A 22,547-nucleotide genomic window follows, 5' to 3' on the forward strand; every position below is an offset into this window, starting at 1 on the left:
GTGGATGTTAAGAATAGAAAAAGGATTTTCATGAATCATGTTGCTATAGTCACCTGAATGCACCCAGACGTGGTCTCCTGGACATGCTTATGGACCCATCATTTCATCAGCCAGAATGTGTAGAAAAGTGCAATAAACATATGGTCCTTTACCTCATGGCAGGAGCAGCTAGAACAAAGCAGAAAACTTTATCTCACCTTTCTGTTCGATTCCCAGGCTTCCATTCACAGATTTGCAACATCTGAAGACTCACAGGTTAGAGACAACTAAATATAGCAGAGAAATTGCTAAAAATAATTGGAAATAAAACTAGAAATATAAACTTCAGTATATTATTGGCCTTCCATTTAAATTAACCCTATTAGGTTGCATTTCTCCAATTCTAACTGTCTTGCAACTAGAGATTGGCGAACCGGTTCATACTGAGTTGGGTTCGACTTGAGTAGTCCAAATTGTTTATAGAGATTCATCTCGGATTAACTAAAATCAGGGGCGCACTATACTCTAGGGTCTCTTCAGGTCCCAAATGCTAATAGGTGGAGTCCCAGGAGAGGTGAAAAAAATAAAAAAAAACATTCATACTTACCTTCCTTTATCAAATTTGGTCTCCTCTCAGCGTCCGGTACTCTCCTGGTGACAACCAGCGCTTTTCTGTGATATTATTGGTCCAGGCTCAGCACTGAGGCCTGTGATTGGGCTTCAGCAGTGACCTGGGCACAGCGAATGTCATGACATTGCGGCATTCAGTGTGCTCATGTGACTGATGGTGGCCGAATCACAGGCCTTACTGGGGATGCTTGGATTTATTATGGCCTAGTAGAACGCCAGACATAACCAGCAGAGTGCCAGAGGCCCAAAAGAGGTAATGGAAGGTGGGTATGAATTTTTTTAAAAAAAAATTTTACAACTCCCCTGGGCCTCCATCTATTATACTGTGGGATCGGAAGAGACCTGAGAGTATAATAATGTCACTTTCACATTGACATAACTTTGGCTGTGTTGACCTTAGAGAGCTAGAAATTAGATAGATAAATTCCTAGGAGCCCTAAGAGTATTATATACCATGTTTTAAACCAATTTATGGTATGGATTTGTACCACACTTGTTCGACCCAAAATATATCAGGAACCCGAGCTGCCAAACCTCAACATGAAACAAATCTTGAGATGTTCGCCCATCTCTTTTTGCAGTCATTTACCTTTCACTTGTTTCTAGTGTATCCTATTAGATATTAAACAGGTCACTTGCAGATCAGCCCTCATTCAAATGAATACTAGTCTGCAGTGACCCAGCATGGTCACTATACAGAGATCAAAGCCAGAGGTTCACGTGACCACTGAAACCAATCTGTGGCCCCAGCAGTGGATGGAGAGGGAGCAGTGATGTCACTTAAATACATCATAGATTCCTTACCAGCAACCATGGAGGCCATTGAGTGGTCTCAGCAGTCATTTGAGCCTCGCAATAGAACCCTGGCACAGAAAGGGCATCAGGGATAGGTGAGTATGCTTTTTATTGTACACCTCCCCTGTTGCCTCTGAGGTTGCTCCAATTCCTGAATAACCCATTTAAGTATCTGTTCATATAACTTTCCAACTGGTATTCATAGAAAAACTCATAACTCAAGTCTTAAACCTTTTTACCTTTCTTCACTCATTTTACTTATTTCTAATGTAATCTCCCTATCTTCTCCAGGAAAGGCTATTTCTCAGTATATCAAACTACATATTCACTGCTATCTTTGTAGCCGAGATGACATTAAAGGTATGTCTATGTATTCAAATCCATGCCAGTGAAATATTTATTCATATTTGTCCTCTCCTTATGGAAATGAACTTCTGCTTATCTTTGTGTTCCAGTATAATTTACCTCTCTGACTTTCATTCTTTTCTTTAGGTGGTTTCTCTAGGACTTTATTTTGGGGACCAGGCGTATCTCCGCAGTAGCTGGAATATTCTGGATGGATTTCTTGTCTTTGTGTCTTTGATTGATATTGTGGTTTCTGTGGCATCTGCTGGTGGAGCAAAAATTCTTGGGGTTTTGAGAGTTTTACGTCTTCTCCGCACATTACGACCTCTAAGGTGAATAAAAATGACCAACCAAGAGCAACAACATTATGGATGATTTTTTTTTTATATGATTGAACCCACAAGATCACATGATCACGTGACCACTAAGGCCAATCAGTGGCTTCAGTGGAACTCCACAAGAGACCTATTCAGTAGAAGAAAGTAATGCACCGCAAGGACACCAGAGCATCAGGGACAGTTGATTATGATTTTTTAAGAAATTTTTTTTCAATGCCCCTTGCTCATTTAAAAGTTAAAAGGGTTGTCCTTTTTTGCCTAGAAAACCCCTTTAATGTCTGCAAATTGAAATATATGGCTATGTTTGTGGGAATACCCCTTTAAAAGATGTGGGGAGCTCTATTCTGTGTCAAGGATATTTATGCTATATAAAACACACACACAAAAAGGTCAGTTTTAGCAAAGTTTAACTTGCTAAAATCTCATTGAAAGAATTGGGTGAAAGTTCTGTAGCACGGTGTAGTTAAAGAAAACCTTCTAGCATCTCAAACAACTCCAAGTGTTCTGGGCATTTCATAGGCGCTGCTCCACTGATTCCATTGCAGTTGGAACTTTTTCTCTAGCTCCCACCATTGTTGAGCAAACAGTACAGTTATTTTCAGCACCCAATATGCTAATTAGGTCTTCTATTGTCAGCTAGGCGGTCCTGGGCTGGGATAGACAGAGACCGCCTACCTGACAGTAGGAAGCATAGTTTTTCTGAAAAGAACAGAATGATTGCTTTGTAAACATGAGGGGTAGAGAAAAAAAAATATGATTTCATCAGAATCACTAGGACAGCACCTGTTTATGGCTGCAAAGAACTGGAGTTGGGGGTGGTAGTGAAAGGTTCCCCTTAATGCATTACATGTTAAGTTAAGCTTTGCTACATTTGTATAGTATAGTATTGTTATTAATATTAATATTGTTCTAACAGACAACAACAAAGCTGACTGTATTCTTTTTATCTTCTTATCAGAGTGATCAGCAGAGCTCCTGGACTGAAACTGGTAGTAGAAACCCTAATATCTTCACTAAAACCTATCGGAAATATTGTCCTGATCTGTTGTGCCTTCTTCATTATCTTTGGGATCCTTGGGGTACAGGTATATTCTGTTTTATGAGCATCATTCCAAAAAAAAAAAATTTGATTTTAGAGGGCAAGAGTATAGTGATTTTTTAAAAATATTTCCTACTGCATAGGGGATAAAACATCAATATATTGAACATTTTACATGCTAAATGCTTTGTGGTTTCTCAACATTTATCCCAAGAGATTGAAGAGAACCCATACATAAAGTGGTTGTCCAGGAATTGAACTAATGCCTGTGGAGGCTGGGGGAAGAGGGGGGGGAGGGAGAAAATAAAAACAAACAAACATAAAAAGCATGGTTGCTCTCAATGGTCACATGGGGCATAGGACAGGTGAGTATGCTTTTTTTAATTTTAACTCCTTCAGCCTCTTCAGCGGTTGATCCAATTCCTGGATAATCTCTTAACTGTCTTCCAACTTTGGTACAAAAGACTTATTCACGAAATGGGTCACCACTTATCAAATAACTCGCCTTAACAATTCCCTATCACTTCCTTGCTGATGCTTCCTGGGTCCCCACTTCTCTCTATTCTTACTACTCAAGTGATGACTGACCATAGTGGTGAACGAGCAACAACGCTGGGGTCATCACTGCAGCCAATGATTGACATGTCATATTGACACATCATTGGTGGACCATGAAAAACAGAGCCCAACAGAGGACCCAGGGAAAGTTGGTGTGGGAACTCTTTTCAAGAAAAGTTAGGTGGCTGGGCAACCCCATTCAAAGCGTATTTCTGATGTATATTTCATATGGTGTCTTGTTCACGTACATATTTCTTTTTGTTGTCTTTAGCTTTTTAAGGGTAAATTTTTCTACTGCCTTGGTGTGGATGTTCGAAATGTCACGAACAGGTCAGATTGTGAAGCTGCCAATTATAAATGGGTGCATCACAAGTACAACTTTGATAACCTAGGACAGGTAATACCCATACCACATGGTGACAACACCGTAAAGCTTCATTACCACTTGGAGATTGTATAGACTATCCATAATATGACTGTCTTGTTTCATTTTAGGCCTTAATGTCACTTTTTGTTTTGGCATCAAAAGACGGATGGGTCAATATCATGTACAATGGACTGGATGCAGTCGCTGTGGACCAACAGGTATGAAATCAGAACACTGCCATAGGTATTCCGAAACTGTACAGCTCAAGGAATTTAATATCAGTAATTTTTTTGATGAAGGTACCCCCTTTAAACTCTTTAGTTTTTATTTTGCACATTTATAACTGAAGACTCTTATTGTGGCTGATTTTTTGGTTTAAAGCAGATCTTTCCAAGGTGTTATTAAGCTACATTCTTCACTTTATATACCAGTTACTTCAGTACATGTAGGAGTTAAACTGAGCGCTAATCTGCTAGGTCAAGCTAAATCTTATCACTCAAGCTGACATAAATGTTGTGGTACAAAGTACAGAATGCCAGAGAATATCCGTCAGCAATTACCCTTATGCGCACCCTCTTATAAATGTACTTGGGAAAGGCCACTGCTTACCTCAATAGATGGATTCTATGCCCGATGGAAAAGTACATGTTTTTAAAAGGAACATTTCCTACCAACATGATATCTCTGCCATGGCCTAATCCACTGCTTTTACTTAACACAGTGTCTCAGTTCTCACCAGTGCACAAGTAACGTAGAACATCATGTCCCATTGATCAGCAATTTATCCTCAATCCTATGATTAATTGATACATATTTTTCAAGATATAACCCCTTATTCAGTATTGATTAATGTCAATACCACGTTTGCATATTTTGTGTTATGTTTTATTACGTTAGCAAAATAAAATACTTTTTTTTTTTTCAATTATGTTTTGTGTTGCTAATAGTTTTTATTTTTATTTTTTGTTCATGGGGTTGTATTAGGGTTTGTTATTTTGTGGGGTACACTGTAGTTTTAATTGAAACATTTTGCTGTGCGTTCAGGAGGCAAGGTTACTAAAAAGACATCACTTCTTGGTGTTCAGTGTGCAGGATAAGTAATGTCATATTTTATTAATTTAGACGTACGGATGCAGATATAAAAATTATGTTTATGTTTTCATAGGTTTTTTTTTTTTGCCCTGCAGCAGACTACACCGTGATCGCTTGTTTAATGCACTGCAGTACTTCTGTGTATTGCGCCTACCAGTCTTATCCTATTACACACCGGAGTTGTCTGGGATAAAAGACAAATTAACCCCTAAACTAACCCTCTCCGCTCGCCTAACTTTTAATTTACTTGTATTAAAAAATCTATAATTACCCATATTACCCACATTTTCTGATAATCCACTGACGTTCCATTTCACCACCTTATTGTTTTATGCCTTCTCTACCTCTTATGATAAAAAGAATATTTTTTTTATATTATGGATGGAATCCTTTCCTTTACATGTACATAAGTCTTCCTTGTCTATTGGAAAGTCTTTGCAACAAAGTTTTACCCACCCATCCACTTTAGAACCTGCTCCATCTGTTCTCTATCCTTTTTGTTGTCTGGAGCTCAACATTGTACCCCAATATTATATTTGGATCACAATTTTTCAGCTTTATTTTTATGCATCCCAACATTGTATCATGCCTTTGCAGAGGCTGCTTGGCATTGGCTAACATACTTGTAACAGCTCTGCCTGTTCAGGTCACTGCACCACCCTCTTCTCGCATGCAGCGGTGCAGGAGGCGTGTGCAGTTTGGTTCTTGGCTTAAAATTTTTGTTTGCACTGTGTGAACATGGCTCTAGTTCTGTGATTGAATTTCCACCACACCCGGCTTCTGCCCTTGTTTTCCTCTGTTCATGAAGTGTTAATTCATGTGATTGACAGCCTGCCTTCCTGTCAACCCCAGGGGCGGGTTCTTCCTCCCTATTTAGTCTTGACTCTCAGTCACACCAGTGCTTGCTATTGCCTTGTGCATACTTGCTCCTTACTGTCACTATTTCTGCTTGCATTCTTATCCTTGACCTTTGGCATTCCCTACTGATTATTCTTTGGACTCCGATTTGGCACTGCATCACTCGACTGTTACTGACCCTTGGCTAGCTGACCTCTCTTTGTTGTTGTTGTTCGTCTTGTCTCCGTTTTGTGTTTCACATATCCAGGAAGGGACCGTCTTCGTGGTTGCCGCCTATTACGTAGGATAGGGCCTGGCAATAGGAAGGGACAGTTGGAGGCTTCAGCTTAGGGCTCACTGTCTCTTGTGTCCCGTCCCAGGGTTCAACAGCTACTGGGGAATTGCTGTCCTAGCAATTCCCTAACAATACTATTAGTGCACTTATTTAGGTCTTTTTGTAATATTTCACAAACCATATATTCACAACACTTTAATTCTGTTCCCCAGGTCAACATTTAAAAAAATATATAAAAATTAATTGCAACCAATTCAGAAGTGTCTAGTACTTTATTGCAAACATTAGTCTATTATGAGTCTTTACCATTTACAGCAAAGCATAGAATCCGCTATTAAGCTGTACAATTGCATTCACAAATCACTGAGGACTTTTGTTTAGTAAACTACAAATAATAAGAAACGATCTTTAAGAAGAATAAGATGGCTGAAAATAGTCTTTAATATTTTCTGTTTCTTCTTTTTCCAGCCCATTACCAACCACAACCCCTGGATGTTGCTCTATTTCATCTCCTTTCTGCTCATTGTTAGTTTCTTTGTATTAAACATGTTTGTGGGTGTAGTAGTAGAGAATTTCCACAAGTGCCGACAGCATCAGGAAGCAGAAGAAGCTCGAAGACGAGAAGAAAAGCGACTGAGACGCCTTGAAAAAAAACGAAGGAGTAAGAAAAAGCCTAAGTGTTCGGTCGGTTCGTAGGCACTATAACTTCTTCCTATCTTCTTCCTCCTTCCTTCAGTGCCACTATTAGTGTTCATGATCTACCATGCACATTTAACTTTCAGTTTGTAGACCCTGTTAACTTGAACAAAGGAAGATCATAGATACAGAATGGCCAAGTAAACCAAAAATTGGCAGAGGGTCTATTGATCAAGGTAAAATATTGGGTTCAATGGAGGAGGTTCTCCGTTCATTGTTCGACATGTCCAACTTAGTCACCCGTTATTTGGCCAGAAAAAGGCAACAATTTTGTGGCTGTCTACCATAAAGGTAAATCTACTGTATAAATTCTTCTATAGACAGCACCCTCTGGTTCCATGGCCTGGTGGGTTCACGTAAGGGCTACATCTATAGTTTTCCAGATACTGCTAATATAATGTGAACTATATTCATGTTTACAATTAATTTATTAGGCCGGGGATAATGAAGAGTAGTCCCCAAGGTAATATTAATATATTAAGACCTACAAGATGTTCCATACACTATATACCAGGTTAATGGGGTTGTATGAGATGAGAAAAACCTGGCTGCTTTCTTCCAAAACCAGACTAACCTGTATACAATTTTCTGTTGTAAAAAAGTTGCAAATCTTTAAAAAGGTCAATTTTTTTTTACATAAACTTTTGACTTTTCATTGTTCTGTGCACGGTTTATCACTTTCCAAAAAAGTCAATGAGATGTGGGTAAAGCTTAGCGTAGTGCCCAGCTAATTTACTATATTTTTTGGCAGAAAGTGGAGTATATTATAACTCAAATGTAAAACAGCTTCTCCAAAGCACTGAAGAGTAAGACTGGCATATAATATAACATGCCAGTCTCAATAAATTCCTTCCTTGTGCTTAGTATTGCAGCTCAGCTCTGTTAAAATGAATGGGATTGAGCTACAATACCACACACATCCTGTGAAAAGGTTTTTTGGAAGAGAGCAGCCGTGTTTTTTGAATTTTGAATAACTCCTTTAATACAAGCCCTGGTCAGGTTAAGACTAGGACTACACATTGACTTTGGCTTCTTGATTGGTCACACAACCAAAGATTGTCATGCTGCCTCCAATGCAAGTAAATGGCTGTAGTGGTTGTACGGCAATCCACAAGTCGTTGTGATCATGACACAACAATAACCAGGAATCAAGCAGTCTTGGATTTCTGGTGACTGCCATGTTGCAGTAATGGCAACTTGAAGGTCACAGCACAACCACCTTTACTTTCACTAGTTGTAATGCCAGCGCTGTGTCATTGCGTTCTTAGGTCATGTGACGTGTCTTGCAGCCAGAGAAGTCCTGTGGTCTTGGCTTAAATGTGATATAAATTTCTGATAAAAAAAATATAAACCATTTAACAGAATTCAAAGGCGGAGTGAAGAAAGATAGACAAGGGAAGAAGGAGGTGGCTTGTGATCATATGCAAAAACGATCCAATAATTTGCATATTTCTCTGTTGTATTTTGCCCACTCTTTACCCTTAACCACTTCCTTTCTGGAGGAATTTGCAACCAGCTGCAAACTTTCTCTGGCAGTGAATGGGGTTAACTTTCCAAATTCATTGTCATGTTCATGTGTTTCTTCTACTCATCCACAACTCATGGTGTGTTTTTTTTGTTTTTTTTTTATCACTCATGCACTTTTTGTGTTTGCAAATGCTTTTCTGTTACTCCAAAAAGAAGTTGAAAGAGACTTTTTAGCCCCTTGGGGTCTGAAGGTGACTTTCCACACCGGTAAAAAAAAACAAAGAGCTGAACTTTACAGACACTGACTGGAAAGATTTAGCTTTTTCTGATCAGTGTATATTAAGGCTGCCTCGGGCGCTGGCACATTTTGGGTTAATTTTAGAGGATATAACATTATTACGGTTTTACCGTCTTATGATGTCATACAATGACTGTGATACAACCCCTTGTATTGTACATTCTCGCATTCTACACCCTTGTCAAGCTTCTTTGACAAGTTTCAAAATATATTTTGCACTTGAGACAAAATAAAGGGGTTGCCACAAGATTTAAAGGGGACATTTGACCACCTCAACTAACTCCAGTTCTTTGCATCCTTTAATAGGAGTGGCTTCAATGATTCCAGCATAGATAGAATTTTTTTCTCTAGTCCCTACCTTTCCCAAGGAATCAGTGCAGTAAGTTCCAACACAGTTAAGCTCTGTATTGTCAGGTAAGCGGTTCCAGACTGTCTGCTCAAGCCAAAGACTACCCACAACAAAATAGAGCTTAATTAACATATTGGGGGCTTAAACTAACAACACAATTGTTCAGGAATGGCAGGGGCCAGAGAGTCAGTGCTGTCTCACTTATTAAAGGATGCAAAGAATTGGAGTTGGTGAATGGTCCTCTTTATACACAGCCTAAGCTTTCCCAGAGCATAAAAGCAAATGTGCATCTGTACGGTCTGGTGGAAAGTGATCACCTTCCCATGACCCCAAAGCTAATGTGATTTCTTTGTATCTTTTGCTGTATTTTCTGCTTAATAGACCATCTGTTGTAAACCCTTGTCATTTGTACCTAGGCTACATGCCCGAAAGTATGCGGATGCCCATTCTAACCTCTAGCCAGTCATTACAACCATAAAAGAATACATATATACAATCTCTATAGACAAACACTGTCAATAGAGTTAAAGGAGTTGTCCCATAACAAGGATCCTATCTATACTGCTAGTTTATGTGGATATAAGACTTTTCCTAAATACATTGCTTTATCAAAACTGCTTTGTTTGGCCGCTATCTTAATTTATTCACTTCATTGTTGACACTGGCCCTTGGGATTATCTGCTCATTTGTCAAGTGATGTAGCTGCCTGCTCTTGGGGGGAGGGGCTGACAAGCAATGGAGCTCCTCATATAGGGGAGGGGGAGGTGAGAGCTCTGGGATTTCTGTGCTGTCTATCTTCAGCTTTTCCACTTATCAGCCGGTTTAATTGAATTTGGCTGATAAGGGCTGATATAAGGAGTCTGTTACCTCTGTATGTAATACAAACTGACTCAAATCCAGCTCTGCTACATCAGTTTCCACATCAGCGTCATACTGTGGATCATAGCAGATAGCAGAGCAAGTGAAACCCCGCCCACCAATGTGTGAGAAATCCAGGAAGTGAAGAGAGTACAGAGCCTTCAGACTGCAGAACAAGAGTTATGGGAATACCCCTTTAAGATCACCATATATGTTAGATTGAAGTCTTCCAAGCCCAATGACTTGGGTGTAACAGATCAACTATCTAATACACTGTCTATTAATAAGTATTTGGACACCTGTGGTAGAATAGAAAAACAACATTTATTCATATTGAATAGTTGGTAGATCGCAGCAGATGCTTCCTTACGGATGGTATTGATGGACACAATACTCCCAGATGCCTGGTGAAACTCTGGTGTATGTGATACATCGGTTGGCTGCGGTTTCTCTGCCCAGCAGTGTATGTATGGAGGTCTCCTGACTTTCCCTGGGGGCCATGTGTACTGTTAAGTATTGTGGAACCTGAACCAAACCTTCAATGCTCACAATCTCTAGTGGAAAGAGTCATGATTCTATTTGGCACTGACTGATGAATCCTAGTTGGATAGATATCAGGAGATCACTAAATGCATAGTACCAACTGTAAAGTTTGGCAGCAGAGAAATAATGGATTGGCATTGTATCAGAGTCTTGTCCTTAGTTCTAGTGAAATACATTACATTTGGAAAACTCTGTTTCCTGAATCCAGGAACTTTCCAAGACTAGAAAATTGATGGGCTATCTTTAGTATAAGAATCCCACCTGATTCACTTGAATGAGATGAGGCTGTAATATTCTGCACCACTGCTTCCAAACAGACTTTGTATTGGCAAATGAACCAATGTAAACAATGAAGAAGTACTCGACCTAGTGCTATAGCCCCTTTAAATAGCTGAATGATGGATGCTAAGAGTCAGACTGCCATTATTCTTCTATAGATGGCCTAAAGGTGATATACATGAAACTCATGTATCCTTTATCCATACGATAGAGGATAGATGGCTAATCGGTGGGGTGCTGACTCTTGAGACCCTCACCAATTCAGAGAGCAGGGATTGTTTTACTTCCTTTGAGAATCTAGTAATGAATGAAGATTTGCACTCGCTCCATTAATATCAATGGGTTTGCAGGAGATAGTACTTTGGTTATTTTCTGCTGCTTCTGTTGAACTGCATAGAGTGGGTGGGTGGATCTGCTTCTACTATTACACTTTCAGTTGGAGTAAAACACTCTAATTTCGCAGCATAGATGAGGATCTCAGTAGGCAGACCTTCACTGATCAGCAATTTATCCATGATCCTATGGAAGTCTCGTGAAGGCTGGTCTAGAGATCAGTGAAATCAGAAGTCCAGAAGGTACATGCTGAATAGAGATGAGTGAACCAATTCATTCTGAGCCAGGTTCAACCAAACATTCCAACTGTTTGAAACTAAAATGGTAGCTTCGACATGCTTTGCCAAAAATTATTATACCCTTGGGTCTCTTTAGAGTCCAAAGTATAATAGGTGGAGGCCCAGGGGAGATGAAAAAAGCTATAAAAAAACTTTTAGGCTAAAGCCCCATGTTTCAGAAACCTGCATTTTTTTCCCTCCCTCATCTCGTGGAGTCTGGGGCTCTCCTGGTGATGTGATGCACTCGGGGTCTCCTCTGAGGCCTGTGACTGGGCCTCAGCTGTACATGGACACATCGAGCAGTATGATGTCATGACACCCGGTGCTCTCTCTTGGTCTCCTATGTGATGTCATGTGACCATGGGCACCTCTGAGACTTGTGACTGAGTGACATCATTGTGCTCCTTGTGTCCATGTGACAGCTGTGGCCCAATCACAAGCCTCAGCGGTGACCCCAGGTGCATGACATCACCAAGAGAGAACCAGACACTGTGAGAAGGCCCGACAGAGATCAGGGAAGGTTAGTATAAATATTGTTTTGTTTTTCTTCAGTTTTTTTTTTTTTTTTTTAAATCTCCCCTATTCCTCCACCTATTATATTCTGGTTCTATCTGACCTTGTTCAAATCAGGGACCCATGCCACTGGACCCCGAAATGGAACGAATCTTGGGAGTACTGAATGAATGCTTCCACATACTTTTGGCCATGCAGTAGTTCATGGTCTTACTCCTTAAATAACCTACCCATTTCCAGATTTGATACTTTCTTATGTTTCTAAAACATGTCTTTTTCTGCTTGTCCTTATACAGAAGCCCAACGTTTGCCATACTATGCCACCTATTGCCCCGCACGTCTCTTAATTCACTCGGTCTGTACAAGCCATTACTTGGATATTTTCATTACAATTATCATTTGCCTTAATGTTGTCACAATGTCATTGGAGCACTACAGTCAACCAAAGGTGAGTGAGATGCTTTAATTTTTTAAAGGGGCGCTATCAGCAAAATCATGCTGCTAGAGCCCCACATATGCGTGCATAGCCTTTAAAAAGGCTATTCAGGCATCGGTAAAGTTATATTAAACTACCCCCCCGTTTTAAAATAATAACCTAAAAAAGAATGTGCTCTACTTACTGAACGTGCACCCTGGGCGGGCATTCAGGGTGTGTCTTCATCTTCATCCCGCCTCTTCTTCCTCCGATGTCTTCCGGTCCTGTCTTCCTCCAGCGCTCGCGAACGGACAGTGATAGCCGAGGAGCATGCGCAGTAGCCGTAGTAGAAGCCGCGTGCTACTGCGCATGCGCCCAGGCCGTTTTTTCATATCAGTGTCCGCGAGTGAGCGCTGGAAGAAGACGGGACCGGAGGACATCGGAGGAAGAAGAGGCGGGGAAGAAGATGAAGACACACCCAGAATGCCCGCCCAGCGTGCACGATCCGTAAGTAGAGCACATTCTTTTTTAGGTTATTTTTTTAAAACGGGAGGTAGTTTAATATAATATTACCGATGCCTGAATAGCCTTTTTAAAGGCTATGCACGCATATGTGGGGCTCTATCAGCATGATTTTGCTGATAGAGCCCCTTTAAGATGATTTAGAGGATTACTACTTGTAGGGTCTTCCACTGGTAGGATTCCCAACAAGTAGCTGTAATCTGTAAGAAAACCAAGTAACAAGTGCTCAGCAACCCAACAGGGCCACCACAGGAGAAATCAGAGGGAATCTGAAAAATTTAAAATGAAGTTCAATCTGTAGATGTAGCATGTCATAGAGTGGACGCAGCTGAACAAACTGATATATAGCTTTGTGGGGAAAGATTCAGTGTAACCTGACATGTATTATTGAAATCTCTGCTCTTTCTACGTTGAGAAGTTAAAGGGATTCTACCATTAAAGCTTTTTTTTGTGGATAAGACGTCAGAATAGCCTTTAGAAGGCTATTCGTCTCTTACCTTTAGACGTGGTCTCCGCCACGCCGTTCCTCAGAAATACCATTTTTTACGTGTATGCAAATGAGTTCTCTCACAGCGATGGGGGTGGGCCTCAGCGCTCAAACAGCGATGAGGGTATCCCCACCGCTGCCAGAGAAGTGTCTCCAAGCGCTGCCTCCTTCTTTGTCCGCCGCGTCATGTTCGATGTCTTCTTCTGGCGCAGGCTCGTAACCTAGCAGAGTAGAGCAGACTGCGCAGGCGCACAGGCCACGGAAATGGCCGCTAACAATACTGTGCAAGTGGCCATTTTCCTGTGACCTGTGCGCCTGCGCAGTCTGCTCTGCTAGAAGTTACGAGCCTGCGCCGGAAGACATTGAAGATGATGTGGGGGACGAAGAAGGAGGGGGTGCTTGGAGACACATCTCTGGCAGCGGTGGGGACGCCCTCATCGCTGTTTGAGCGCTGGGACCCGCCCCCATCGCTGTGGGAGAACTCATTTGCATAATGGTAAAAACCGGTATTTCTAAGGAACGGCGCAGTGGAGACCACGTCTAAAGGTAAGAGATGAATAGTCTTTCTAAAGGCTATTCCGATGTCTTATCCAGAAAAAAAAATGTTTTAATGGTAGAATCCCTTTAAGGAGGTGGAGCTATTAGTGACTGACTGCTATCTCTCTATGTACTCTTATACAGTGGAGTTTGTAAGTCCCTGAGAAGTGTGCCCACTACATTCCTGAAAAGTCCAGAAGAAATGATGATTAAAGAGATTGTGGGGGTAGAAATAAATTTTGCAGGTTCATTCCCTATCTCCTGATAAGCTTTATCACTAGCATATAACCAGGTCCTTTGCAGCTCTTATTATTATCTCTGCAGACCACAGCAGGGTACCAAAAGTCTGTGCACTCTTCTCTGCTACGGTTCCAGCTCTCTGTGACATCTCCAGCTCTGATCTACTTCACCTGTAGGTCCAGAGTACAGTGGAGTGGATTTGGTCACGTGAATGAAAGGTAGAGGAACAAGGATTCTGGACTTGCCGTCTGAAAAGGTATCAGGGCTCCTGCAGACCTGGTTGTATATAGTAGTAAAGTTTATTGTAATGCCAGAGATCTGTAGTCACTGGTATATTACCCTCCCAGCAGACCTATCAGCCTGGCTACCTTTGTGTGTACTTCAAATTAGTGTTCTCCTGCCAATCCCTGTCTGTCTATATGTACAGTGTTGGCCAAAAGTATTGACACCCCTGCAATTCTGTCAGATAATACTCATTTTCTTCCAGAAAATGATTGCAATCACAAATTCTTTGGTATTATTATCTTCATTTAATTTGTCTTCAATGGAAAACCACAAAAAGAATTGTGAAAAAGCCAAATTGGATATAATTCCACAGCAAACATAAAAAAGGGGGTGGACAAAAGTATTGGCACTGTTTGAAAAATTATGTGATGCTTCTCTAATTTGTGTAATTAACAGCACCTGTTACTTACCGGAGGCACCTAACAGGTAGTGGCAATAACTAACTCACACTTGCAGCCAGTTGAAATGGATTAAAGTTGACTCAACCTCTGTCCTGTGTCCTTGTGTGTACCACATTGAGCATGGAGAAAAGAAAGAAGACCAAAGAACTGTCTGAGGACTTGAGAAGCAAAATTGTGAGGAAGCATGAGCAATCTCAAGGCTACAAGTCCATCTCCAAAGACCTGAATGTTCCTGTGTCTACTGTGTGCAGTGTCATCAAGAAGTTTAAAGCCCATAGCACTGTGGCTAACCTCCCTAGATGTGGACGGAAAAGAAAAATTGACGAGAGATCTCAACGCAAGATTGTGCGGATGGTGGTTAAAGAACCTCGACTAACATCCAAACAAATTCAAGCTGCCCTGCAGTCCGAGGGTACAACAGTGTCAACCCGTACTATCCATCGGCATCTGAATGAAAAGGGACTGTATGGTAGGATACCCAGGAAGACCCCACTTCTTACCCAGAGACATAAAAAAGCCAGGCTGGAGTTTGCCAAAACTTACCTGAGAAAGCCAAAAACATTTTGGAAGAATGTTCTCTGGTCAGATGAGACAAAAGTAGAGCTTTTTGGGAAAAGGCATCAACATAAACTTTACAGGGAAAAAAAGAGGCCTTCAAAGAAAAGAACACAGTCCCTACAGTCAAACATGGCGGAGGTTCCCTGATGTTTTGGAGTTGCTTTGCTGCCTCTGGCACTGGACTGCTTGACCGTGTACATGGCATTATGAATTTTGAAGACTACCAACAAATTTTGCAGCATAATGTAGGGCCCAGTGTGAGAAAGCTAGGTCCTCCTCAGAGGTCATGGGTCTTCCAGCAGGACAATGACCCAAAACACACTTCAAAAAGCACTAGAAAATGGTTTGAGAGAAAGCACTGGAGACTTCTAAAGTGGCCAGCAATGAGTCCAGACCTGAATCCCATAGAACACCTGTGGAGAGATCTCTTGATGGCAGTTTGGAGAAGGCCCCCTTCACATCTCAGGGACCTGGAGCAGTTTGCCAAAGAAGAATGGTCTAAAATTCCAGCAGAGCCTTGTAAGAAACTCATTGATGGTTACCGGAAGCGATTGTTCGCAGTTATTGTGTATAAAGGTTGTGCTACCAAGTATTAGGCTGAGGGGGCCAATACTTTTGTCTGGCTCATTTTTGGAGTTTTGTGTAAAATGATCAATAATTTGACTTTTTTTTCATTCTCTTTTGTGTTTTTTCATTGCAAGCAAAATAAATGAAGATATTAATACCAAAGAGTTTGTGCTTGCAATCATTTTCTGGAAGAAACTGAGTATTATCTGACACAATTGCAGGGGTGACAATACTTTTGGCCAACACTGTATATAAGTCAGCAGACTCACTGCAGCAAAGACCAGATCCCCATATGGAGGTTAAATGATCAAACCACAGACTCTCCTCTTGCTCTGTAATACTTTGCCTGCAGATTGTACAGCATTTTCATGGGGCAAGATCGCTTTAACTTGGGTGGTCATTTCAAAGAAGTATTTGGAATATTATATTTGAGACGTATCTACCATTATTCTGTTTTAGTCAATTATATATTATGATACTACTTTGATTTCTTTTATATGCAGTCACTAGAAGTTGCCCTGAAGTATTGCAACTACATGTTTACTACAGTATTTGTACTTGAAGCTGTGCTGAAGTTGGTGGCCTTTGGATTTAGACGTTTCTTCAAGGACAGGTAACTGAGCACTAAGACTGGTTTGTTGGTGGTTATATGGACATGTATACTCACATGTAATAAAGAGATGAAGTGTTACCGTGTTAGTAAATGAATGCAACTGGAAATGTTAAACCATATTTAATTTAAAAAGTATGTACAGCAAAATTCTAGTAGTCCATCATTGTCCAGATCACTAAGGGTATCCCCATATGGCGCCATTACACAATGGTAATCTGACATGTATTTTTGCCATGGAACACACAGTAGAAATTGAATTCTGAATCTTAGATTTCTGCTGTGGATCAAACAGTATTTCTGCACCAAGTCCACTCAGGGTGAGGGTGTATACTTTCCAGTGGCTGAGGAATTGTGCAGGTCAAATTCTGCAATGATGCTCAGTGGGATGTAACCTAATGCAGTATAATCTCAGCATAATTATTACTAATTGAGCCATCACTGTACTTGTATGGTAGTGTTAATAATGACACTGATATGGCAACACCAATATTCCTAATGTGCTTAAACTTGCAAGTCTACATCATCGTGTTATTGAGAAGCAATGGGGTCTAGGAACTGGGCACTCTAAACAAAAGGATCTGACAACTATAGTAGCAGGACCTGAGGACTAACACAGGAGAATTTGAGGAGTATAATAGTATGAACTGAGGACTACAGCAGCAGAACCCAAGAACTATAACTGCAGGACCTGAGGACTATAAGAGGAGGACCTGAGGACTACAGCAGCAGAACCCGAGAACTATAACAGCAGAACCCGAGAACTATAACAGCAGGACCTGAGGACTGTAAGAGGAGGACCTGAGGACTACAGCAACAGAACCTGAGAACTATAACAGCAGGACCTGAGGACTGTAACAAGAGGACCTACGGACTATAACAGGAGGACCTGAGAACTACAGCAAGAGAACCTGAAAACTATAACAGGAAGGGCTGAGGATTACGTACAGCAGCAGAACCCGAGAACTATAACAGCAGGACCTGAGGACTATAACAGGATGATCTGAGGACTATAACGGGAGGACCTGAAGACTATAGCAGTAGGACCTGAAGACTATAGCAGTAGGACCTGAGAATCATAGGATTACAATGGAATAAAGAGCCTGACTTTACCTCTCTCTCCTTTGTTTATATATTTTGTTTTGTGCCAGAATATTTAGATTTCTAGACTATTGGATTAGTCCTGGATTAACAGAATTTATAAAGATATTTTTAGGTTGCAGAAGTCTAAGGACACTACCAACCACTGCTCTTCACTAATATTTTTCTTAGGCAGAGGAATTATAAAACCCCATTCCTACCATGTACATTGGTATATAATAGCTTAGGAGTTGAAGAAGAACACCCAGGGCAGCATCTGCTTTCTTTACTTTTAAACCTCCTTAAGCTCAGAAAAGGTGAGATGGTTTTAGCTACCAAGGAAAGATTTTAAATCTTAAACTCTGAGAGAAGAAGCTCAGGGAATTGTGTTGTTTCTTCATGTGCCTGGCTGTCTAGCAATTTCCATGATACTTCCGTTTCGATGTATGAGTCCTCCAGGCTCCCTTGTGCAGTTTACAGTGTTTAATCAGATGTAAGGTTGGCAACAACACTTTTCCTTTGTCATAACAGGGATTTTATTACAGTTTATTGTGCGCTCACACAATGCTATGTAAGAAAACAAAAAAGCCTTTTATGTACTAAAAAATATGTTCATTCATGTCAGGGAGGGCTGATCTGAACAATTGTCCAGGTCTAGCAGACTTGAGACTGGAACATAACCTATAAGCACAATCCGAATGGGCTACACAGCAATTTTGGCTTCGACTCCTGTTATACTACCAAAGATCATCAGGTTTTCCTGCGACTCCTTCACTAATGTTAGTGAATAGAATCTCATTATGACCACTATGTGCCGTGACTGGGACTTCAAGTCACAAAAGAGTCAAGCAATGTTTGAACTATTTGAAGTGACTACTGTAGCACACTTGAGCTTACGATGTAACCCCATTCACTAGAATGAATGATTGAAATGCAGGGTGACCTTGTGATTTTTGGTTGCATGATGGGTGTCGCTGCCAAAATTGCCATGTAGACCTGGCCATATACATTTTAATACATAATATTGAGGATTCATCCAACCTATTGCTAAAAAAGAATGTCCTGCTTTAGCCAAAGCAAAGATCCATATTAAGTCTTTGGAGTGTGAGAGGAAACCCATGAAAGAACATACAAACTCCTTGCAGATGTTGTCCTTGACAGGATTTGAACCCAGGATCTCAAAGCTACAGTGCTAACCACTGAGCAACCATGCTGCCCAACTTCTGCAATAATTTGAATGTTTGCTATGGGCAACTGCAGATTTGTTGCAACTAAATCTGAAACTATCCCAGTCGCACAAATTGAATAAGCCCATTCAGATGCATAGAACTGATTTTCAGCAAGAGAAAATTCTGTCAAGCAGTGTTTCCCAGTTTGAAAAACAAAAACATAGAACTTCATACAGATCAGACTTATGACATTCAGACACCCCCTTGGGACCACAGGGGCAAAGAATCTAGCAAGTTGATAAGTGGAATCCAGAACCAACAACATATGTGTATATAGGTGTATATAGCTCCATTGATGTTTTTAACATGGAGATTAAAATTACATTTTTAACTATATACACCATTTTTTTCGGCATTGAATTCCACTTATCAACTTGTTAGTGTTTCCCAACAAACAGCCCACTTAAACAGGACCAGGAGAGTACCCCATAAACAGTGCACTCCTGCAATGGTGCCAGCATCTATTTAGGGGCGTTAATGGGTCAGACCATGGTGGAGCAACAGTCAGTTCCTCCAGGAGTCAACATATGATCTTGCACTGTTTCCAGGAAATACTAGAAGTGATCTCGCTATGACCTGCACAAAATTAAAGTGATGCCTCACAAATAACATAAACCCCAATCCAATATAAATAATTTATAGGGCATAACATAATATAATAATAAACCTTACTGCACAGCATCTCTGCTATCACTGCGGGCACAATCTGGATGGGGCTTTAAGAATTCACACACTTACCTCTGGCAGCCAACTATTAGATCATGGGAAAAACAGCCATTTGTCCAAGCTGTAAATTTGTACCACCTAATACTCCCCCCACCCACAAGGCAGTCAGATGGTTCAGAGGTTGATGTGGATGAAAAAGAAAGCCAGTGCAAGCATAAAGTACTGCAGTAGAGAAGCTTTTAGTATATGGTGCAAGCAACCAAGTAATTGCATGTTCAAGTGAGAGATCAAAAAAGAAGATGGAAAAAGTTTCGTAAAGATCTGAAACATATTAAAAAAAAAAAACATATATTAAAAGCTCAAAGAATTTCCTTTTTACTATTCAACATATGAAATAACAATCCAAAAATGTCAAGTTATTTATCGTACATGGTAAGTGCTGGCAAAAATAATCACATAACCATAGGTGCTGTTTATTACTCACCGGACTTCCAAAAAAAATAAAAATAAAAATGATCAAAAAGATGTATGTACCCTAAAATAATACCAACTACTAGGAAAAATTAAGGCTCAGCCAGCAAAAAAAATAAACCATCACACAGCTCCATTAAAAAAATAAAGTTATGGATCTTGGAAAGTAACAATACAAACCTAAAAAAAAAAAATGTTTATTTTTTTTAAGTAGCAAATACAACATAAACTGTAAATTTAGTATGTCTGTAATTATTCCAACCTGCAGAATAAAGTTAATATAAAATTTTTACCCTATAGTAAATGCTGTAAACTGAAAAAAAAGACAATGTCATAATTGCTTTTATTCTCATTACCTTCCCATAATTATATATATATATATATATATATATATATATATATATATATATATTATTATTATTATTATTATTATTTTTTTTTTATTTTCTTTTTAATTTCTCAATATATTAGAATACATTAAATTGCACCATTTTGTATATAGTTCATTCTACAAAACAAGGTATGTCTCTTTGACAGCAGGGATAAAAATATGTATATCAAAAAATGAAAAATTGGCTGTGAAGGAAAGGAGTTAATAATAGGAAATTTTGGGTGATACTTTCCCTTTAGGAAAAAAAAAAAAATATGTTTTATATTATTTGCAAATGCAAATGCATTGCAGGTGAATATTGTAAGATACGTAAAGCAGATTATTTAATTTGATGAGAAAAGGGGGCAGATACACCCATAATAGGGTGCAAATCCCTTACCAATCTATAACTAATTTATTAGCACTTCTTTAGTGACAAACATCTTAGTTAGTGAATGGGGCTTAGGGTATGTTCAAATGGCAGAAAATCCTCTTCATTTTTCGCCGTCGGCATTTTTGCATGGTCTAGATGCAGTCCCGGAATCTGCGGCAAGATTGAGCAGAACGCTTCTTTCTTCCGCGTCTTACTGCAATCACTGCCTCCCATTGAAAACAATGGAAGACGGATTCCAAGAGCAATCTACTCTGGATTCAGGGGCGAAATCTGTCCCCAAATCCGCTGCAAATTCCTCTGTGTGAACACAGCATGAGAAGGATAATCTGCAGAATATGATATTTAAATCAATTCCATTTAATACTATAGCTCCTCTTTTACTGCCGTTATATTTCAGTTTTCTGCTTTATAGTGTCACATCAATGAAGTTATTTTAGACTTAGAAATGTCTTTTTGGCTTCTTTGTGGATCAATATTCAACACGGTCCTGAACTTCATATATTTTGTATTGAAGCTATCTACCGCACTGTGTTAGAGGATACAAACCTCTGTTGAAGTGCATTAGTGCATTTCATGTTTACGGCTTTTATCAGCAGATAACACTTTCTTATGTGGAAGATGATGGTTCTCTGACCTCTAGAGGTTCTTCCTTTCACATTTTATTTTTTTTATATCCATCAAACATAAATAATTGGTCGTATTATTTTTTACTGCAAGTGCAGACTTCTAAAACGAAAACTTTTCTCGTATCTCACATATTGACTTCCTTTATTCCCTTCTTTATTGGTTTATATTTTGTCAGTTGCCATAAGGGTTTTCCCTACAGTACTAATATAGTGTAGTAGTAGTAGTAGTAGTAGTAGTAGTAGTAGTAGTAGTAGTAGTAGTACTGCGGGCAAGATATATGTAACAATATCTGCTCTAAGGGTATGTTCACATGGCAGAATGTGGCACTGATTCTGAGGCAGATTCAACCCCAACATCAGTGTCAGTTTCTGTCCTGATTCTGCCTCACATAAGGGGAAGAGATTGAAGCAGGACCTAAAAAAATAAGCAAACCTTCTCTATCTTTCTGTGGATTCCAAGGCTGATTGAACCACAGAGATCCCCAACTCATTCATCTGACCCTACTCAGCAGTGGAAACCTCAAATTCCTCTTCATTTTCTGCAGGCCTAGAGGTAGTCACATGTATTAGCATGAGGATGACCTACCATCCAGTGTGGATGTTGAACCATCGTTCATTGGATTTCATTGGAAAGAAAAAAAGAGATCAGGCATGCTGAATTCCAACCTGAGTGATCCCTTGTTCTCAAGATACTCAAGATAAACTACCACCAGAGAGACATACTCCCCCACTCTGATCCAATTGTGCATGTCTTTGTGAAGATTAAGAGGAATAATGATTCATCTAACGGCTATTGAATGTGCATGACCACCTTAATATATATCACCGATACTGGGTGCAAGTGTAGTCAGTGACAGCCAACTTAAATTATTCAAGGCATTTCTCTGGATATATATATAGTACCGACATATTCATTAGGCATCGTAGGGTTGGCATGCTAACAACTCAGACATTACATAATGAGTAGAGATGAGCGAACACTGTTCGGATCAGCCGATTCGAACAGCACGCTCCCATAGAAATGAATGGAAGCACCTGGCACGCAGACTTTGCCGGCGGCCGGCTGTTTAACCCCCCCGCATGCCGGCCGCTTCCATTCATTTCTATGGGAGCGTGCTGTGAGCGTGCTGTTCGGAATGGCTGTTCCGAACAGTGTTCGCTCATCTCTAATAATGAGGCTACATGCACATTATTATGCAC

General features: G+C 40.1%; 1 protein-coding gene across 2 annotated transcripts in view; it reads left to right on the forward strand.

Moving 5' to 3' along the window:
• The window catches only part of CACNA1I (calcium voltage-gated channel subunit alpha1 I), a 269,848-nt gene that overhangs the window by 194,065 nt on the left and 53,236 nt on the right, over positions 1 to 22,547 (forward strand). Inside the window, exons 18-26 of one of the 2 annotated variants that reach the window (XM_075286787.1) lie at positions 217 to 255; positions 1,696 to 1,764; positions 1,897 to 2,081; positions 3,046 to 3,172; positions 3,956 to 4,081; positions 4,180 to 4,269; positions 6,744 to 6,936; positions 12,186 to 12,337; positions 16,405 to 16,514. In XM_075286787.1, the coding sequence (XP_075142888.1) occupies positions 217 to 255; positions 1,696 to 1,764; positions 1,897 to 2,081; positions 3,046 to 3,172; positions 3,956 to 4,081; positions 4,180 to 4,269; positions 6,744 to 6,936; positions 12,186 to 12,337; positions 16,405 to 16,514 (1,091 nt within the window). The remainder of the gene's footprint in view (positions 1 to 216; positions 256 to 1,695; positions 1,765 to 1,896; positions 2,082 to 3,045; positions 3,173 to 3,955; positions 4,082 to 4,179; positions 4,270 to 6,743; positions 6,937 to 12,185; positions 12,338 to 16,404; positions 16,515 to 22,547) is intronic. The other variant, XM_075286788.1, reaches the window with a different exon arrangement.

Source organism: Leptodactylus fuscus, chromosome 9 (assembly GCF_031893055.1).
Source record: "Leptodactylus fuscus isolate aLepFus1 chromosome 9, aLepFus1.hap2, whole genome shotgun sequence".
Taxonomy (NCBI): Eukaryota; Metazoa; Chordata; class Amphibia; order Anura; family Leptodactylidae; genus Leptodactylus; species Leptodactylus fuscus.